The following is an 18,183-nucleotide window of genomic DNA, read 5'->3' on the forward strand; positions in this document are numbered from 1 at the left end:
TGGAAATTCTAAATTGATTTGGCTGTCAAAGATGATAAGCATAGTGCCAATGTCAAAAATCTCTATGTAACCTCGACATTTTACTCAAGTCAAACAGCACCTATCCCACTGAAATTCATTTTTAAGCAACCTTAAAATTTACCTTCTTTCTTTCGTTTATATAATCAAAGGATTTATTTCAATTTTTTTTTCAGGAATTGGCCATGACTTTTGCACGGAAATTTGATTAAACATGTGGATTAATCAAATGTGTATTACTGCTACTACCTATGAGAAGCTTAAAGTGATAGAAAAGAAACAGAAAAAGATATCATCACCTAGGACAAAGAGAATAGAAGACAGATAGTGCAAATGAAAGATTAAAAAAGAAAAAAACATTTGGAAGCCAGACAGTTGATTGGTACTCCAGACAAAGCTGCAACCATAGCAGCCAATAGTGGTGGCACCAGTGAGAAGTCTGAGATACTTTGTGGAGATTGATTATCCTTATGTAAACTATCAAAAATAAAATTTCCCGCACAACGAAAAAACTATATGCAAATTTGAATTAGTATACTAAACCCCATTGTCTGGGAAGGACTTTCATTAGATTCTCATAGAGATCCATGAGAGAAAAAAATAAGAGAATGTACTTTGCATACAAAATGTTAAAAATTTTAGAGTTAAGTCCTTATGGATCCTCTAATTCAATCATCTCAGCTATGAAAGGGAGGTAAGCCTCAGACCATCAGCCATGTGGTGGCAAGAGCTCAGTCTGGAGCCTGGATCTCCTGGCTCCCATATCAGCATCTTCCCTCTCCAGCATGCTATCTACGTCAATGTCAGTGAACCAACAAATATGAAGAGAGACCAAACCTGTATGTATTACTTATAAGAGCAACTAAAGTTATGACTCTCATACCTGATCCTGGATACTGGAAGACATTCTGCTGCATCTGAGGATTGATTCCAGCGCCAAATTGTCCTCCCATGTTTCCTGTCATGCCTCTGTTCACCATGCTGTTGCGGTTGGCCAGGGATGCTTCAGGATTTGCTGCCAGTTGTGAAAATGGGCTGGTAGAAGCCGGCGGGGTTCCTGGATTTGTACCATAGTTTGGTGGATAGGGGAATTGCTGTGGAGCACCCTGAGGAAGACGGGGGTTCCCCATTTGAACTGGCAGTCCAGATGAGGGAGGGAGATTGTTCCCAAAGCTTTGCTGCCTCATGAGCATGGCTCTTTGCTGCTGTATTAGCTGCCTCTGTCGGTGCTGTTGACTGTACAACTCCCGCTGACGCTGTGCCAACATTTGAGCGTTCAGGGGTGGCTGCAAAGGAGAAAAAAAACCCTCACTTATTAAAATTATTGTAATCACTACTTATCTTGGAAAGCTTGTAGAATAGAGTCTAGTAGCTTGGGGCAATAAAATATGTAGCAATTATCAGCACACAAGCGAAACCAAAACAGAAAAAGAACAAAAATCTCTTAAGCAGTAATCACAGGAGAAAAAATGAATTAAGCACACTTTATAGATTAAAAGTAGCTGAGAAATGCTAAAACAATATCTGACTATTATTACTGGTTCAATGCAAATTCTCAATAATACAGGCCATAAAAACTCTTAAGAGAAACATGAAAACCACAAAGAAAGTGACAGAAAATGTGCTTGATGACTTCTATTTTATCTGACATTAGATTGTTAACAGACTCTTTCTTTTTCAATTACAAAAAATTTACTGCGTTTCTAGTACGGAGAAACTTAGCTGCCCCCTTTTCTCATTGAGATAATTATCCCTACTTTATTTAAATGAATAAAATGTGCTTATTAAGTGATTTTAATTTTCTTCTTCATTATACTTTTCTGTATTTACCAAATTATCTACAATGAACATATAATACCTTTACAATCAGAAAAAACAAACCTACAAACGCCATTAAAAAAGGAAGAATCACAAATCCAGGATTCAATGCCTAACAAATTATCACTTCAAAAGAAAATAACTGATGGTTACCAGAGGCTGGGAAGGGTAGCGGGGAGGGAGGGATAAAATGGGGATGTTTAGTAGGTGCAAAAATATAGTGAGACAGAATAAACGAAATAAATTAGACTATACTTTAAAATAACTAAAAAAGTGGAATTGGAATGTTCCTAACACAAAGAAATGAAAAATGCCTGATGTGATGGATACCCTAATTACCCTGATTTGATTAATACACATTGTATGCCTGTATCAAAACATCACATGTACCCTATAAATATACACAACTATTATGTACCCATAATAATTAAAGATAAAAAATTGAAAAAAGAAAATAATTAACTAAATAGGAAATAGTAAGACTAAATAAAATAGTAAAAAGAAATAAATGGAAATTAGTGTTTTTATATCATTATTGTGGTGTAAGACTACTCCAGGCATTAGCATAAGTGGTTTAATAGCTATAGTATTATGGATGAGGCAAGAAGTGGTAAAATTAGGTGGAAATCACTTTTCAGTTTAACATGCAAAGCAACATGTGATGTCAATAAAGCCTTCTTCAGAAAATGTCAATTTAGATTGAGGATCTGGTTAAAGCATAAAGCTCTATTAAAATTAAACTTGCCAACTACAAATGGTCCAACCTGGAAGAAACTGTGAAATATGACTTTCTGATAAAAACCATCTTTACATGGATTCCAAAAGTGGGGTCTTGTTTCTTTACAAACTAATTACCCCTGAATGAGCTAACACTGAGATTTACAATTTATAAGACAGAGAAACCCAAATCTTCACCCATAAAGATGCTGCTTACATATATCTGCTGCTTACCAGCAGCTTCTGTCAATACATGCTGCATAATGACATTTTGGTCAATGATGGACTGCATATACAACAGTGGTACAATAAGATTACAGTATGGTATTTTTACTGTACCTCTTCTATGCTTAGGTATGTTTAGGTACGCAAATACCATTGTCTTACAGTTGCTTACAGTATTCAGTACAGTAACATGCTGCACAGGTTAGTAACCTGGGAGCAATTGGCTATACCATATAGCTTAGGTGTGTAGTAGGCTATGCCATCTGGGTTTGTGTAAGTACACTCTATGGTTACACAACTACAAAGTCACCTAATGACACATTTCTCAGACACATCCTTGTCTTTAAGCGATGCATGGCTGTGTTTATCCCTTTGATTGGTGTTAGCTTCCTATATTTGCCCCAAATCCATTTAGGTCCCTTTTATGGAGGAAAGAAGAGTTTTGTTTAAACCCTCTTTAAAATCTCTTATCGGCCACATTTCTACATCAACTTGGTTAGAGAACATAAATAAGCACTTGAAGCAAAAATGTTAAAATATGTGTGGGGGTAAAGTAGCAAGTAGGTACTAGATAACATTCAGAAGGCAACCCAATTCTTTTGCTGTTTAAAGTTCCAGTGGTTCTGGGTCTCTAGATAAGGATTTTTAAAATAAATGAAAGCTAGAAAATGCTAATGTTCAGATTGAGCAGAGTACACAAAACAGTTAAGACAGCTTAGCAGTATGACTGGGTTTTGATCAGGTTTCGGATACCATTCACACAGTGTCATATTAGAGGCTTCTTATTACTGGTGCTATTCAGTACAGCAGTAAGAATTTTCTACTTAGTCATCAGGTATCCAATAACAATGACAACCATAACAATAAAACAAAACAAAGAACTCTTGGCTTTAGATCAAATATCAGCAAGAGGTATCACAAGTAGATTATTAATTCATTCTAGAAGAAAACTACACTACAAACATCATTAAAGATCAGTTCACAGACCATTTCAAAGACAGTGAAGTCAACACTAAGAAATACTGCTTGGGTTAGAGAAGTACTAACAATATCTGGTTTTCTCACATTACCTGAGGTGTAATTTGCTGCTGCATGCTCGATCTCATGTTGATGCCAACAGGAGCAGTTGCTGCAAACTGATTTAAGATAGCTTGACGATTTTGGTGTATTAACTAGAGAAAAATGGAAACAATGAGATATTATATTTCTACACACCAACATAACCCAGGCCTTATATAGTAACAGAAACTTTCTGTTGATTACTAAAAGTGTGGCAGGTTTAGTAAGATTATTTCCCACATTTATTTTCCAAAAGGCTGGCAATTCCCAACATTTATCAAAATATTTATTGCCTTCAGAACACTAAGTATGGCAGAGGATATAAAAGGAGAATATATACACATGTACATCCATGAATGTGTATATATGCACACACCCGTTTATTGTACTTTTAAAAACATGTTAATATTTATTTCAGATAAGTACAGTAATGGCTAAATCAGCTCTAAGTCTTAAAATATTGTGAATTAAAAAGTATACAATAAGGGGACATTCTACAAAGGTCTGGAAGATGAATGGAAAGTTGAGGTATTTGGAGGGTACTCTCACTTGGAGATACTTTGTCTGGTGGGTACATATTTGGGGAATATCCAGCATGATTTCATTAGCTAGAGAGAATTATGTAAGAGGCAAATGGTCTGAGAAAATGGATTATTTAACTAGAAGTAATTACTTTAGACCAGCATTTCCCAAATTGGTGTTCTAAAGAACATTGTTCTGTAGGATATTAATAGATGTGCCAGGAAAATAGCATGCTGTGCTGTATTAAGTATTGGAAATGATGGGTTACACAAGGTGAAACAGATTTATTTACTGCAGTAATTTTATGAGCCTTTAATTGGCCAAAGCACATTGTGGATCTCCAGGAAGGGGATATACTGTGCAACTTATTTATCACAAACCTTTTTTTATGACATATAATCATTAACATCTATTTCCCAGAACAATCTTCTATGGAACACTGGTTTGGAAGATCAGTCTAGAACAGGCTTAGGGTTCCAGGTCATAGGCATACCTTAACATTATGTGGTAATAAGCAAGTATCCTTGGAAGTGAGATTTTATTGTAAACAATCTATAGTTTAAAAAATTCTTCCTCAATAATTTGATATGAATAAACTATTCAGAGAGAGAATAGTAACAGTAATTACTGTTAGGGTTAGGGTTAGCTTTCTATATTTCAAAATGACTTAATTTTTTAGTGTGTTAATGGTATTCTCTCTCTTTTTTTGTCTATATTGATATGAATTTAGTCACTTAAAATATACAACCTGTCATTTAATAGGCTTTAAGGCAGGAGAAAGAGTAGACATGCTATATCAGTTTACTATTTGATCTCACTTATAAGCTTATCCCTGTGACTTTAAATAATACATTTAAATCTCAATTTCTTGATTTTATCAGGTACAATTATTGCCAACCCACAGCCATTTACTCTCCCCTTCTTCCTTGAAGACTGAATAGGATTTTGTTCAGCTGATCATTCCAAATCACGACTCCAGGGGTAATCCATGAGTGCTTTAAGTCAATCCTTGCCGGCAAGTGGTTAAGGTTGTATATGTGCCTCAATTCTGGCTAGCCAGACATGTGAAGTCTTATTTTTTTCCTTTTTCTTTTTTCCCTCCTTTTTTCTTTTTTTTGGGAGGAAGAAAGCCTTTTGGAAAAAGTTTCCTGGTGTTTGAAAAGAGCTGCATAGGAAAGAAACAGTCCCTTTTCTCCTGTTAGATATAGTTTTGTTTGCATGTGATATCTGTAATCACGGCATGCCAAGGATTACTGGGCTAACAAGAAAAATAAATTTCTAACTGACAGCCACTGAGAGTGGCATGAACTCTGTTTCTAAGGTTAGTAACGTGAATATCTCTCCTACAGAGATGTTTACCTAGCACTTAAAAGAAGCTGAGCAAACAAAAGAAGGTAAACTGACATTAAAATTCACTGCCTGTAGAAGGTTTTTGAATATTGTTTAAACAGCCTTAAAAAAGTTCTTCAGCAGATAGTAGGAGTGTGAACTTCCCCCACTTCCTCAAAAAGAGATGGCACTGGATGCCTCCTGTTACCAAGAGGGAAGAAAAAACTAATTTCTGTTATCAATCTGCTACGTAAAAAAAAAACAAAAAAAGCCAACATGACAGTTTCTCAGCTGTCTTCTGCTAATTGGGCTACATCATAAATGCCTCCTACCTGGGCTCAGCCTGTCCTACTAAAGAGTCAGAGTTGTTTGGCCTCAGGGCCAGCTCCTCCCTTTATTTCTGGAGCTGCACCCTCTCTCTCTTCCCAGAGCAAGTAAATAAACTTTGTGCTTCTTTCTGTCCTAAACTTTGAGAAATCCTTCTCACTCACATAGGGACTTCACAGCCCAACAGGTCCTTGATAACATCCCTGAACCTCTGAAATAACCACACCTGGACCTGCCTCTATTTGAATCAAAGTACCTTCTTTATTGTTTTACTACTTTGAGTTGATCTTTTCTTTTCCTTGTTGTTGAAAGCACCTTAACTGAGACACTGACTGAGATAAGCGTTGGACAGACATGCTCACAGGAAGCCCTTAAGGGGACACACATGTAAAACTCCTGGCACCTGAAGTGCAAGTGAAGCTGAGCAACCCATTGCTGAGACAGCAAGAACTTATGGCCAAGAACACAGAGAGCAGGCCTGGACATGTGGCTTGTGAGTTAGAGTTACTATCTTATGTGGTAGCAGAAGCTGTTTTTGTGTATTGACATACGTGGGGGCTTAAAACATAGTGAGCCCAAAATTCTGCACTTCTTCAACTTGGTGGATACTTCACTCTATTGGGCTAACAAGGCCATCAAACTTTGATATGCCTTCATGAGATTTAAAGGAAGCAAGGGGCAGCAACATTCACCTATTTGTAAACGTATCTGCATGTTATAGGCTTTGCAGGGCTTCTCTGCTCATCAGCTGCTTTAAGAGGGCATGGAGGCAAAACAACTTTTTTCTGAAGTGAGTATGAATCACCATTCCATCTATGCACAAAATTGACCTAGATCCTTGGTCTGGCCTTGCTCACTGAACCTGTAACATTACCCAGTATTTACTGAACTTGAGCTTGTAAAACGAGGAAATCGGCATACCTACATTTTCCTCTACTTTTTTGATTTAGCCCTGCAGTGTTATTCAACTTTTTAGGTATTTATGTTTTGACTACCCCAAACAGACCGTAAGTTTGGAAAGTCGCCTGTATCTTTTGTTCTTTGCATTCCTGACAGTACCTAGCACAGTTCTCCAAAATATGCTTTGTGAAAAATTAAATGTAGGGAAACTATTAAGCATTTTTTATTCTTGTGTCCTCTACCTAAAGATGAATAGCAAGCTGTAATGAGTGGTAGTTTATCTTCAACTAACACCTCAGAACATATAACTCCCTTTTTGTTTTTCTTTTCCTCTCTCTTTCCTTAATACTTCTTTGAGTTGTTTATTCCAACCCAACATTTTAAAAATTATTCCTTTCTTTGTTATTTTACCACTTAAAAATTTTTTCCTCTCATCTCTCCCTCTTTCTTCTTTCACCATCGTCTTCTTTTTAAGTTGAATAAAAGCACATTTTATATCATCTGTTATATTTATTGGATATAATTTTATAATAATAGCTTGTATGTGTTAAGTGCTATAATATGCCAGGCACTGTGTTAAAGGCTTCACGTGCTTTATCTTGTTTAATCCACACAACTACCTGTGAGGTAAAGGAATTATTTACTAGACTCTTTTCATAGATGAGGAAGTAGGAGCTTTAAAAGGGTAAATAATTTGATTAAGGCAATCCATCTAAGTTTAGAACTGGGGACTTGAAGCGGGAACTAACTCTTTTAACCATTTTATCATACTGCCTTTCCAACATGATTTATCTCCTTTGTCTCCCTTCTTGAATTAGTAAGGCTCCAGGGAATTTCTTTACACAGTTTTTTAAAAATCCAAAGCAATATACATAATATACAGAAGGACTGAAAACAAGAAGCAACAATCTGCAGCCCCCGTCCATTCCCACAGCAACACTTGTCACCACTTGCTTTTGTGGTCCTAGATGGCTATCTCCACTTTGCGGCTTATACGATCTTAAGTATTATGCCACTGTACCTACTGATTTCCCGTCACGACAGAGAAGATTTAACTCACAATTCCCAGGCCCTCAAACTATCCTTTCTTTCATTCTCCTAATATAACAACATCACTAGGCATCAATCTCTCCAACTTTGAACAAGATAAACTATACTTTTTATCCCAACAATCATAAACAGTATCTCTTAATGTTCCACTCTGTAAATTAAGCTTTCTCTTTATTAATTTAATAATTGTATAATGTTTATTCTGAAGCATTTGTATCTCAAAAAACAAAAAATAAATTCCTTCTAAGTTTTGATGTGCTTTGTTATGAGCCAGCAGTCTTTAATTGAAGGTCCCTTTCCCTATCCTAGCAGGCCAAAGATGGTTATTTGAGTCTTTCATGAAGGTTCTGGGAGTGGACTTTATTGTAGTAATTGGGTTGTCTTATTGCCGAGACTTGGTTCATACCTTTAAAAAGCATCGACTCCTGAACAAAAGCACTCACCTGCTGTTGTCCCTGTAATCGCTGTTGTAGTTGAAGTCGAAGTTGGTTCGGTGCAGCTGGAGGTCTGTTTAGCGTTTGCCTGGGCTGCATGCCCATACCAGGTGAAAAAGCACCTCGGGGAGGTGTTACTTGAACAGGCATAGTCCCCAGTGAAGGTTTTTGCCTGACCATGCCTTGGAAAGGGCTAGGGAGATTGGCAGTAGGAGAAGGAGAAGAGTAAGGCTGGGAATAAAGATTGGGTCTTTCTTCCATCATTAAAGGTGGTGTTGCTTGTTGTGGTGGAAATCTCTCTGATAACACATCTAATCCACCCCCCTGTTAGAAAAGAAGCCAAAACATTTTACAAATAAATTTCTGCCAATAAACAACATGCTTTTCTATATAATTTTGGACCTGAGTGGTTATCACTAGAAAGTGTCATCATAATATATTCATTCTGAATTCATGCTCTCTAGAAGTTTGCTACCTAAAGGAATCATTTATAAAAGTTGCTTTTAAAATGGGGTAAAGATTAACTGAGATATTCAATGTCTCAGTAAAGAGATAAAAATATGGTTAAAATAAAGGCTCTAAATCAATGAAATGAAGCCAAAAGGTTTGAAAACAACTTCATTGCAAAGCCTAAGAATCAATAAACTTCACATTTAATAGGTTCCTATAAGAAACAGATTCTTTGAGGAAGGATCAAGCAGGCATTTTTCTATCTCAAATATAGAATCCATGCTTTTATTTGAAAAAATTCATAGCTGACATGACAGAAGGCCATAGAGTGATGGCTTTCAAACATTTTCACTATTACCCACTGTGAGAAATATATTTTAAATTGTGACTTACTGTGCATGTGTATTTGTGCATGTAACTGAGGAGAGTTTCATGAAGCAGAACTTTCCCTTTTTATGGGCTGTACACTCTGATACTTTGTATTCTACACTATTCTACTCCATTTTAAAAAATGCTGGTCATGATACACAAAATTGATTTTATCACCCTACAGTCTAAAAGATGCTAACCAGGAAGCTAGAATGTCATGGAATATATAAGTTGAAGACACATGTGAATGAAGGATAAATTAAGTTCTAAAATAAGAAGTGAATATATAAATCTGGATTCTATTCTAGCTGGAGCTTATAAGGTTCTGTTCCATAGTGAAAAGCTAAGACTTACTAATAATTCTTAATTATTATGGTACTTCTTGTTTGTTTAAAAAGCCACTATTAAACTATTGTATATTTTGACAATTTTCACAAGGGGTAAATTATAAAAGTTAGCTAAGCATAGTGGGAACAATATTAAAAAATTTTCCTTAAAAATCATTTGTAGTTTCTCAGGAATGCATCATGTAAATAATGATGACTTTAATAAATACCTGAACAAGTTTGTCAATTCCCAGAGCTCTGTCTAGTTCAGCTAGCTCAGTTTCATCTTTGCCACTGAGGAAGGATACCAGCTGTTCAAGAAGAGCCTTCTCATCATTTCTTCCTTCTACTGTTGTTGGTGGACAGAGGAGCTCATCTAATTGTGAACTAATACACTGGCTGCAGGATCGAAAGATAAGAAATTTCAGATTGACATAGCAAATAATTATTCAATCTTAAGAATGCAAATACACACACACACACACACACACACACACACATATGCAAATCTGGTTCTAGAAAATTCTCTTGAGATGCTATTCTAATGCAATGAAATGTTCTATGCTTAATGTGCAGAACCTAAATGAATATCTGGTATGTAGCTTGAACATATTTTTCATTTTTTTATCAATCACTGAGCTTTTTGCTTCCATATTCTTCATGTTAGCTTAAAGAAATGGTCTGAAAAATTAACCAAACATAGTTAAGAAAGGGGAAAAAATTTTTAATAAAAGTAAAAAATGTAAATCAGTGAAAGACTCAGGAAAAAATCATTTAGCCTATATTTATATTTATTCTATCTATTTTCTGGTTGCCATTAATTGTTGATAACTAAACAATAATCAAAACAGTACATATTATATTACTTAACTTTCAAAGATGATCAAATCATCTTGATAATATGACATGGTTACCATTTACAAAAGAAATCAAACTGGAAAATGGGCCTGGCGTGGTGGCTCATGCCTGTAATCCTAGCACTCTGGGAGGCCGAGGCAGGAGGATCTCTCGAGGTCAGGAGTTTGAGACCAGCCTGAGCAAGAGGGAGACCCTGTCTCTACTAAAAATAGAAAGAAATGATCTAGACAGCTAAAAATATATGGTGGCACATGCCTGTAGTACCGGCTACTCAGGAGGCTGAGGTAGAAAAATCGCTTGAGCCCAGGAGTTTGAGATTGCTGTGAGCTAGGCTGATGCCACGGCACTCTAGCCTGGGCAACAGAGCAAGACTCTGTCTCAAAACAAACAAACAAAAAAAACCCTGGAAAATTAAATATGCTAGGTGTTAAGCAATAAAACAAATTGTTCATTAATTATATGTAGTAAATATGCAGTCTAATCCAAACTGATACTGATAGATAAAACAGAAATATACAGAAAATAATACTAATAACACTAATATAATAATATAATTATATATTATATTAATATAATATAATTATAAGGATTCTTCCTCTGGGAAGGTAAATGGGAATACAATTCATAGTTAAGGCTCTGAGTCAAAACCACACTCAATACTACCTAGTCATCCCTTGGTTGCCCTGTATGAGATGTACTCTATACTACGGAATATAGCTGCCTGTGTGGATTAAAAAATTAAATTTTAATCAGAATGGGACACTAAGTAGATGTAAAAAGTACTTTCCTTCTTTATACATTCTAGCTCCAAACAAACAGAAATGCTGAACAAAATAATTATATAACTAAAAGGTCAAGAGCAACATAATTGTTGTAGTGAGGCCAATTCATACACAGGTCCCAGAAAAATCATGGTAACCAATCAAAGCAAAATAATAGATGAAATATAAAACAATAGCTGAATACTGTATGAATCTCTTGGTGATTACAATGTACACTTAGCCCTGTGGTCATGCAGTAAATAAATCCAATTAACTCAGTGTCTTTCCTCCTAGTTTTTTTTCATTAAACATTTACATCTATTAATATTTCACAAAATACCAATATAAACTGGAATCCAGTTTGGGAAAAGCAGTTCTTTGTTTAGAAGTTGGGATCTGATACCTTATAAAATACAAAATGTATTACTTACTCTTCTGGTTTATTCTGATTTACAGCTGTCATTGTATTATTTGTCCACGGAATCTGATCACCTGCTCCTGGTTGTCCAAACTGGTTATCGATTGTTTCCAATTCCAGCTCAGGTAATCCTGATTTAAGAAAAGATAAGAAGTCATTGTCACAATGGAGGATAAAATGAGTAATTTTTCAGAAGTAATATGTCTTAAAGTGACATTTTTCCTATAAAATATTATTTCAATGATAAAAAGATTACTTATTTGGAAACTTAAACTATCTAGAATGTGGCCATATAATGAAAAGTAAATGAGAAAGCGAGAAAAGGTTTCTGAATCAAAGAAAATCTGATGTTAAAAAGTTTGTACATAGGTTGATGTCACCCAGAATCACTCAGGACTTTATCGGAAATTATTTGTTTTAAAGATAAATACAACAGTTTTGGTTAACTGCTTTTTCAGTCATAACGTATTAGAATATGCTGTAAGTAGGAACTGTGTCACCACCATGAAATTGGAGTGATAAGCAAAAGATAAAATACATTCTATAAGAGGCAGTAACAAAAAATAGAGTCAAGGTCATTTAGCAAATGGACAAAGCTCTACAGTTGTTAATTTGAGGATATCACACTATACAAAAACAGTATAATAACCAAGACTTACAATGACAGCTCAAATGAAAAAAGAATTTGAATTATGTTTTATAATTGAAGAAAATAGAACACACATTTTAGAAAGTTTTTCTGTAGGATTTTTTGGGAAAGCTTCATGATTATTTCTATACTATTTATACTAGAAAACAATAAATAACCTAAATTCCAGAAATTTAGGGACTAATGAATTATGGTATAGATATGAACAATGTACTGTTAAATGAAAAAGAAAAAGGCACATTCTAAAACATTATGTTCAAGATGATTCTGTTTTTTTATAAACTATTTCATATATATTAACAGAAAAAAATTCTGGGAGGAGAGATATATATACACACACACACATGCATATACCTTTGGTTCATTTTAGGTAGTGAAATTAAAGATTACTTTTCTTTTTATAATGGTTATTTGTAATTTCTAAATGAATATGTATTAATTGATCATTGTTATGGGCTAAATTGCACCTTCCCCCCAATTCATATGTTGAAGTCCTAACTCCTAGTACCTGACAATATGACTATATTTGGAGATAGGACCTTTAAAGAGGTGATTAAGTTAAAATGGGTCATTACAGTGGGCCCTAATCCATCATCACTAGTGTCTTTATAGGAAGAGGAGATCAGGACACAAACGATACCAGAGAGAAGGTGGCCATCTCCAAGCCAAGGAGAGAGGCCTCAAAAGAAACCAAACCTGCTGACACCTTCATCTTGGACTCCAACAGAAAATGAATTTCTGTTGTTTAAGTCATATAGTCTGTAGTATTTTGTTATAGCAGCCCTAGCAAACTAATATAATCTTTTTTTTTTTTTTTAAACTAAAAGAGCCTTAGAGTTTTAAGAGAAAGCTTATTTAGGTAGAATTCCTCATTCTCATTTAATGAATGAAGAATTAGTAGATTTAAAGATACCCCCCAAAATGTAGTTAATGCTGGATACTGATCATTATTAACTACATAAAACATGTTAACCTTACTCTTAAATGAAATATACTCAATATTTAGTATAAATGAAAAATAGAAGTCCATATAAACACATTCACTTTTAAATGCATATAATTACAGCTTTTAATTAAACTGGTCTATATCATGACAAATGACAGAGAAATCAAATTCTGTAGGATTCTCAAAAACACAACAAACAAAAACAATCAAACTACAATAACAGAAAATGGTGATAGGAAAATAATCACGTAATTCCTGTCATTATTTAAATCAGGAAGTTGGTTAAAGAAGGTTATCTAAAGCCATCCTATTGCTCTGCTCCATACATTAATTCCTCAATCTTATTCCCTTTAAGAAATCCAACCTAGATAAAATTAATTATATTTAAGAGTCTAAGAAAATGTGCATGGTTATCTACTATCAATATAAAGTATTATACCATAGTTTATTAGACTCAATTATAGGACATGATATCTCATTTTACTAGTCTTGATAAAAATGTTAAAAAAGTAAGTTGAATAAAATATTTTCAAAATAAAATAAGATTCATGTGCTGAGCTCGGTGACTAGGCAAGCATAAACAAAAAAACCCAAACAAATCAAATTTTGATTCAATTAAAAGTTTTGCATAGACCATATGCTTAAAAGAAGTTGGGTTTTATTATAAAGGCATTTCAACATTCTATGACATCCTTTAGAGACTGCCTTCTATAAAAAATGTGAAAGTGTGCTAGAATCTTTTAGGAAATATACAAGCTATCTTCCTTTGTCAAGGGAATAAATATACTATTTTTGGTCATGTTTGCATCCATAAAACAAACATGAGTAAGTATGTATACATGTAATAGAAGACAAGCACATTTTTTTTGGAGACAGGCAGCTGAAGTGGGGCCAGAAGACAAGCCCTTAGGGATCCCTGATCAAGCTATTAATATTAATATTTATCATCTTTGCAAAGGGCTCAACATACTTTCTCCAGTTAAAATCTGGTTAAAAGGGAAATTTAATATCCCCATTAGCCACACTGAACCCAGCAAAAAAACCCTTATATTACTAAATAACCAAAAGATTTGTGCACACAAAGTAGAGAGTATTGTCTCAACCACAAGGGTGACTTTTGCACATTCTACCCCTCTAACAGTTGATTTAGAATCTACTAATTCTGATGTTCACAGTTAATTTTCTTCAGCTGTTGGTAAGGAAGTTTCTAGCTCAGGTTTGTGTTATATTTGGCAGTAACTGTGCACAGCAGTTACAATTTTTTTTAAACTGAGATGTAGACAAAGAACTAATTTCGCTAATATATATATAAGATAACCCAATAAAAGTGGTCAGAGAATATGAACATAAATGAACATATAAAATCATTAAAAATGATCAATTTAATTCACAATAAAAGAAACATAGATTAAAACTACATTGAGATACTTAAAAAAATAAAACCATCAGATTGGCAAAGACAAGAAAGTATATAATTCAATGTATTGGAAAGGATATACAGAAATAGAAATATCTTCAGTTAGAGTGTAAACTTATATAATATCTGAGAAGGTCCGTTTGGCAATATCTATCTATTCTTTGACCTAGCAATTCCATTCAGAACTTATATTTCAGATATATTCTCTTTTATGGTAAAATTACCTTTACATAAGATTATTCATTACAGCTTTAGAATAGCAAAAGATACCTTTGCTTTTTTGGCAATTGGTTAAGTAAATTCTGGCACAACTATAAAAAAGTTGTACAAGTTGTAAGAAAGAATAAAGAAGCTCTTTATGTGCCGATACGGAATGACATCCAAAGAAAATTATGTAAAAAAAAGACTAAGATACAGAACAGCAAATGGGTATAGTATGAACTATTTGTATTAAAAAAGGGGCCAGGTGTGGTGGCTCCTGCCTGTAATCCTACCACTCTTGGAGGCTGAGGCAGGAGGATCACTTGAGCTCAGGAGTTTGAGACTGGCCTGAGCAACAGTGAGACCCATTTCTACTAACAGCAGAAATATTAGCTAGGTGTGAAGGGAGAGAAGTTTGAGCCCAGGAGTTGGAGGTTACAGTGAGCTATGATGACACCACTGCACTCTACCCAGAGTGACAGAGCAAGACTGTCTCAAAAAAAAAGGGGGGGGGGGCAAGGAGGAAGTCTGTGTGTGTGTATACATGTTTTTGGAAGGTACAGAAGAAAAACAATACCACTTCTAGGAAGAGACTTTTCATTATACATCTTAAAAAATTTTTTTTGAATGCTGATGCATGTGAATATCTTAATTACTAAACACATTAAAAAACACATTAATGATAACCTCAAAAAAGGTAAGTTAAAATGCATTTTTAAGTACTAAAAATACTGCATCTGAAACTCATTATTTGCATAGTTACACAATATTTTTAATATACTACAAATTAATAAGAAACAATCATCATCCCAGAATGTGTATGCTCGCAGAACATAAAAACAACTGCCTCAGGAGGTCATTCACTTACTCCAGCAATGTTGTCAATGCTTAAATATTTTTGGAATTCTTCAGGAACTATCTTAACCAGCCCACAAGTCCTTTGAGAAAATAAATCTCATAGATATATCTAATTTTAGTTTTGCTTTTAAAAAAACCCCCAGTATTATTCTTTTTGGATCAATAAATTTGGATCCAAATAACTCTGGTAATTTTCAAAAGTCAAATCCACCCATAAAGAACAGGATTTGAAGACAGTTAAAAGGACACAGCAAAGGTTTTGAAGGTACTGCCAAAGAGGCATGTTGTACACATTTTGATCAACAATAGCCTCATGAGATATCTATGCTGACAAAGTAAAATTTATCTGGATGTGCTCTGGTAGTACATTTCTAACAAAATTATTTAAATCACTTGGTCACACTGCGTGTGTGTGTGTGTGTGTGTGTGTGCATATAAAAAGCATGTTTTGAAACCAGGTGGACTGAGATTTAAATCCTGGTTCTGCACATATTAACTGTATAACTTTGGGCAAGTTTTTGTCCGTGTGCGTGTGTGTGTGTGTGTGTGTGTGTGTGTTTCCTTTTCATTCTCTGGACCTTGTTTTCTCATATGTAAATACAGACCTAAGGGGATTTTCTGGTTCAATGTGGCAGATTTATCACCTATATTTTATTCTCCCTCCAAAATTATCACTGAAATAACTGAAGAAATAAAAAGGGAAAAGCAAACCTACAGCTGAAGGAAAGGCAAAAGTAGTACCATGGCAGCAGACTAAAACAATGAAGAATTTCTGAAACATAAAACACAGATGGAAGCAGATGGTGAAACTTCAACTAAATTTTAAAAAACTTACAACAGGAGACAGAGAAGATTTTCCAAAAAAGAGAGATTTCCCCAAAGAACACCAGACCAACTCCAAGCTCAGTGGTCATTTCAGCAAGTAAAGGAATAGGCCCCGGGTGACTGCTGGGATGGTTAAAGGCTGCCTCTGGCACCTGCCCATTGGATTACAATGGTGAAGTATATGACTCAAGGTGGGAGTTCTGCCCAGGGAATCTCCCAAAGTGTGCTAGGGCTGCCAAAAGGAATTTTCTCATCTCTAAACCCTATTCTCTCACAATATCTGAGAAACAGGACTTCTATAACGAGAACCTACATTCACTTCCAGGGGAAAAGGGCTTCTCACTTTAGCTAAAGAAATACATTAGCTAGTAATATATGTAGCTTTATGTATATATATGTGTGTATGTATATATACATATACATATATATATATATATATATATATATTTTTTTTTTTTTTTTGAGACAGGGCCTCACTCTATTGCCTGGGCTAGAGTGCAGTGGTGTCATCATAGCACACTGCAGCCTCCAAATCTTCCTGCCTCAGCCTCCAGAGTAGCTGGGAGTACAGGCATGTGCTACCATGCCAGGTTAATTTTTTTTATTTCTTGTAGAGAAAGGGTCTTGCTATTGCCCAGACTGGTCTTGAACTCCTGGGCTCAAGCAATCCTGCCGCCTCGACTTCCTAAAGTGTTAGGATAACAGGTATGAGCCACCGTGCCCAGCCAGCTAGTGATATTTTTGCATTCTAGGTCTTTTTCAATATATATGGAGAGACAGTCAAAATTCACCAAACATTCAAGAAAAGTCCACAGTAGGAAATAAGGCAAATTTAATAAAGAAAGTAACTTTAAAGAAAAAAGGATTAGTACAGAAAATGGATAAACTCTAAAGTATTAGTAAGTACAATAAATATTATCACATAGATTAGAAAGTCTGTTACATCCATAAAAAGTAATAGTCTCCTAAGAAAAAGAGTCTGTAGAAATTAAAAACATGAGAGCTATGCTTAAAAGATCCCAATAGATGGACTGAAGAGCAGAATGGACACAGCTGAAGATTCAGTTTTGATCTGGAAAACTGAGACCAGAGATTCTCTCAGAATACAAAGAAAAATGTCAAGGAAAAGAAAACTATAAAAGAAAAGATATGTGCCATGGAGGATAGAGCCAGAAGTATCTCAGGTAGTAATGTAGGATGATAATTAAACTATCCCATGCGAGACATTTGCACTTGGTATAGTCCAGTTTAAGTCCAAAGACTAAAGTGAGGAAAGGTGCCTGATTTTCCTGGGTGGGCACAAGGTTAAGATGTGGGCCAATCGATAACAGACTGGTTTTAGTAATAGGTAGTGACGGACAGCATAGAGGCTAGAGGCATGCAGAGAATTAAATGTGATTATTTTTCTCTTCCTCTTATATGTTAGCATAGTTTTGTCTCCATCTTCCTTTTTCTCCTTCCTTCTCCAATCCTTAATTCTTTTTTCCTTTCTCATACCCAGCTTGTTTCCTTCGCTTTATGACTCCTCAATTGTTTTTTTCTTTCCTGTCTATATCTAAACACTACAGACTGGCCGTCTGTATCTATTATCCTCGCCCTCACCTACCTCAGTATCTTTCCCTGTATGCTCTTGGCCTTTGCAAACTTATCAGCACAAGGTGTAACATTCTGGCCTATTTACATATTTTTATTTATATGCTGTATTC

At 35.0% G+C, this 18,183-nt stretch overlaps 1 protein-coding gene across 4 annotated transcripts in view; it reads right to left on the minus strand.

The window, feature by feature from the left end:
* The window catches only part of NCOA1 (nuclear receptor coactivator 1), a 251,961-nt gene that overhangs the window by 21,458 nt on the left and 212,320 nt on the right, over positions 1 to 18,183 (minus strand). For all 4 annotated transcript variants that reach the window (XM_069493836.1, XM_069493835.1, XM_069493832.1 and 1 more), the window contains exons 15-19: positions 11,595 to 11,712; positions 9,775 to 9,943; positions 8,409 to 8,723; positions 3,849 to 3,950; positions 902 to 1,304 (exon numbers count right to left, since the gene is read on the minus strand). In XM_069493836.1, the coding sequence (XP_069349937.1) occupies positions 902 to 1,304; positions 3,849 to 3,950; positions 8,409 to 8,723; positions 9,775 to 9,943; positions 11,595 to 11,712 (1,107 nt within the window). The remainder of the gene's footprint in view (positions 1 to 901; positions 1,305 to 3,848; positions 3,951 to 8,408; positions 8,724 to 9,774; positions 9,944 to 11,594; positions 11,713 to 18,183) is intronic.

The sequence above is a fragment of the Eulemur rufifrons genome, chromosome 19 (assembly GCF_041146395.1).
Source record: "Eulemur rufifrons isolate Redbay chromosome 19, OSU_ERuf_1, whole genome shotgun sequence".
NCBI lineage: Eukaryota > Metazoa > Chordata > Mammalia > Primates > Lemuridae > Eulemur > Eulemur rufifrons.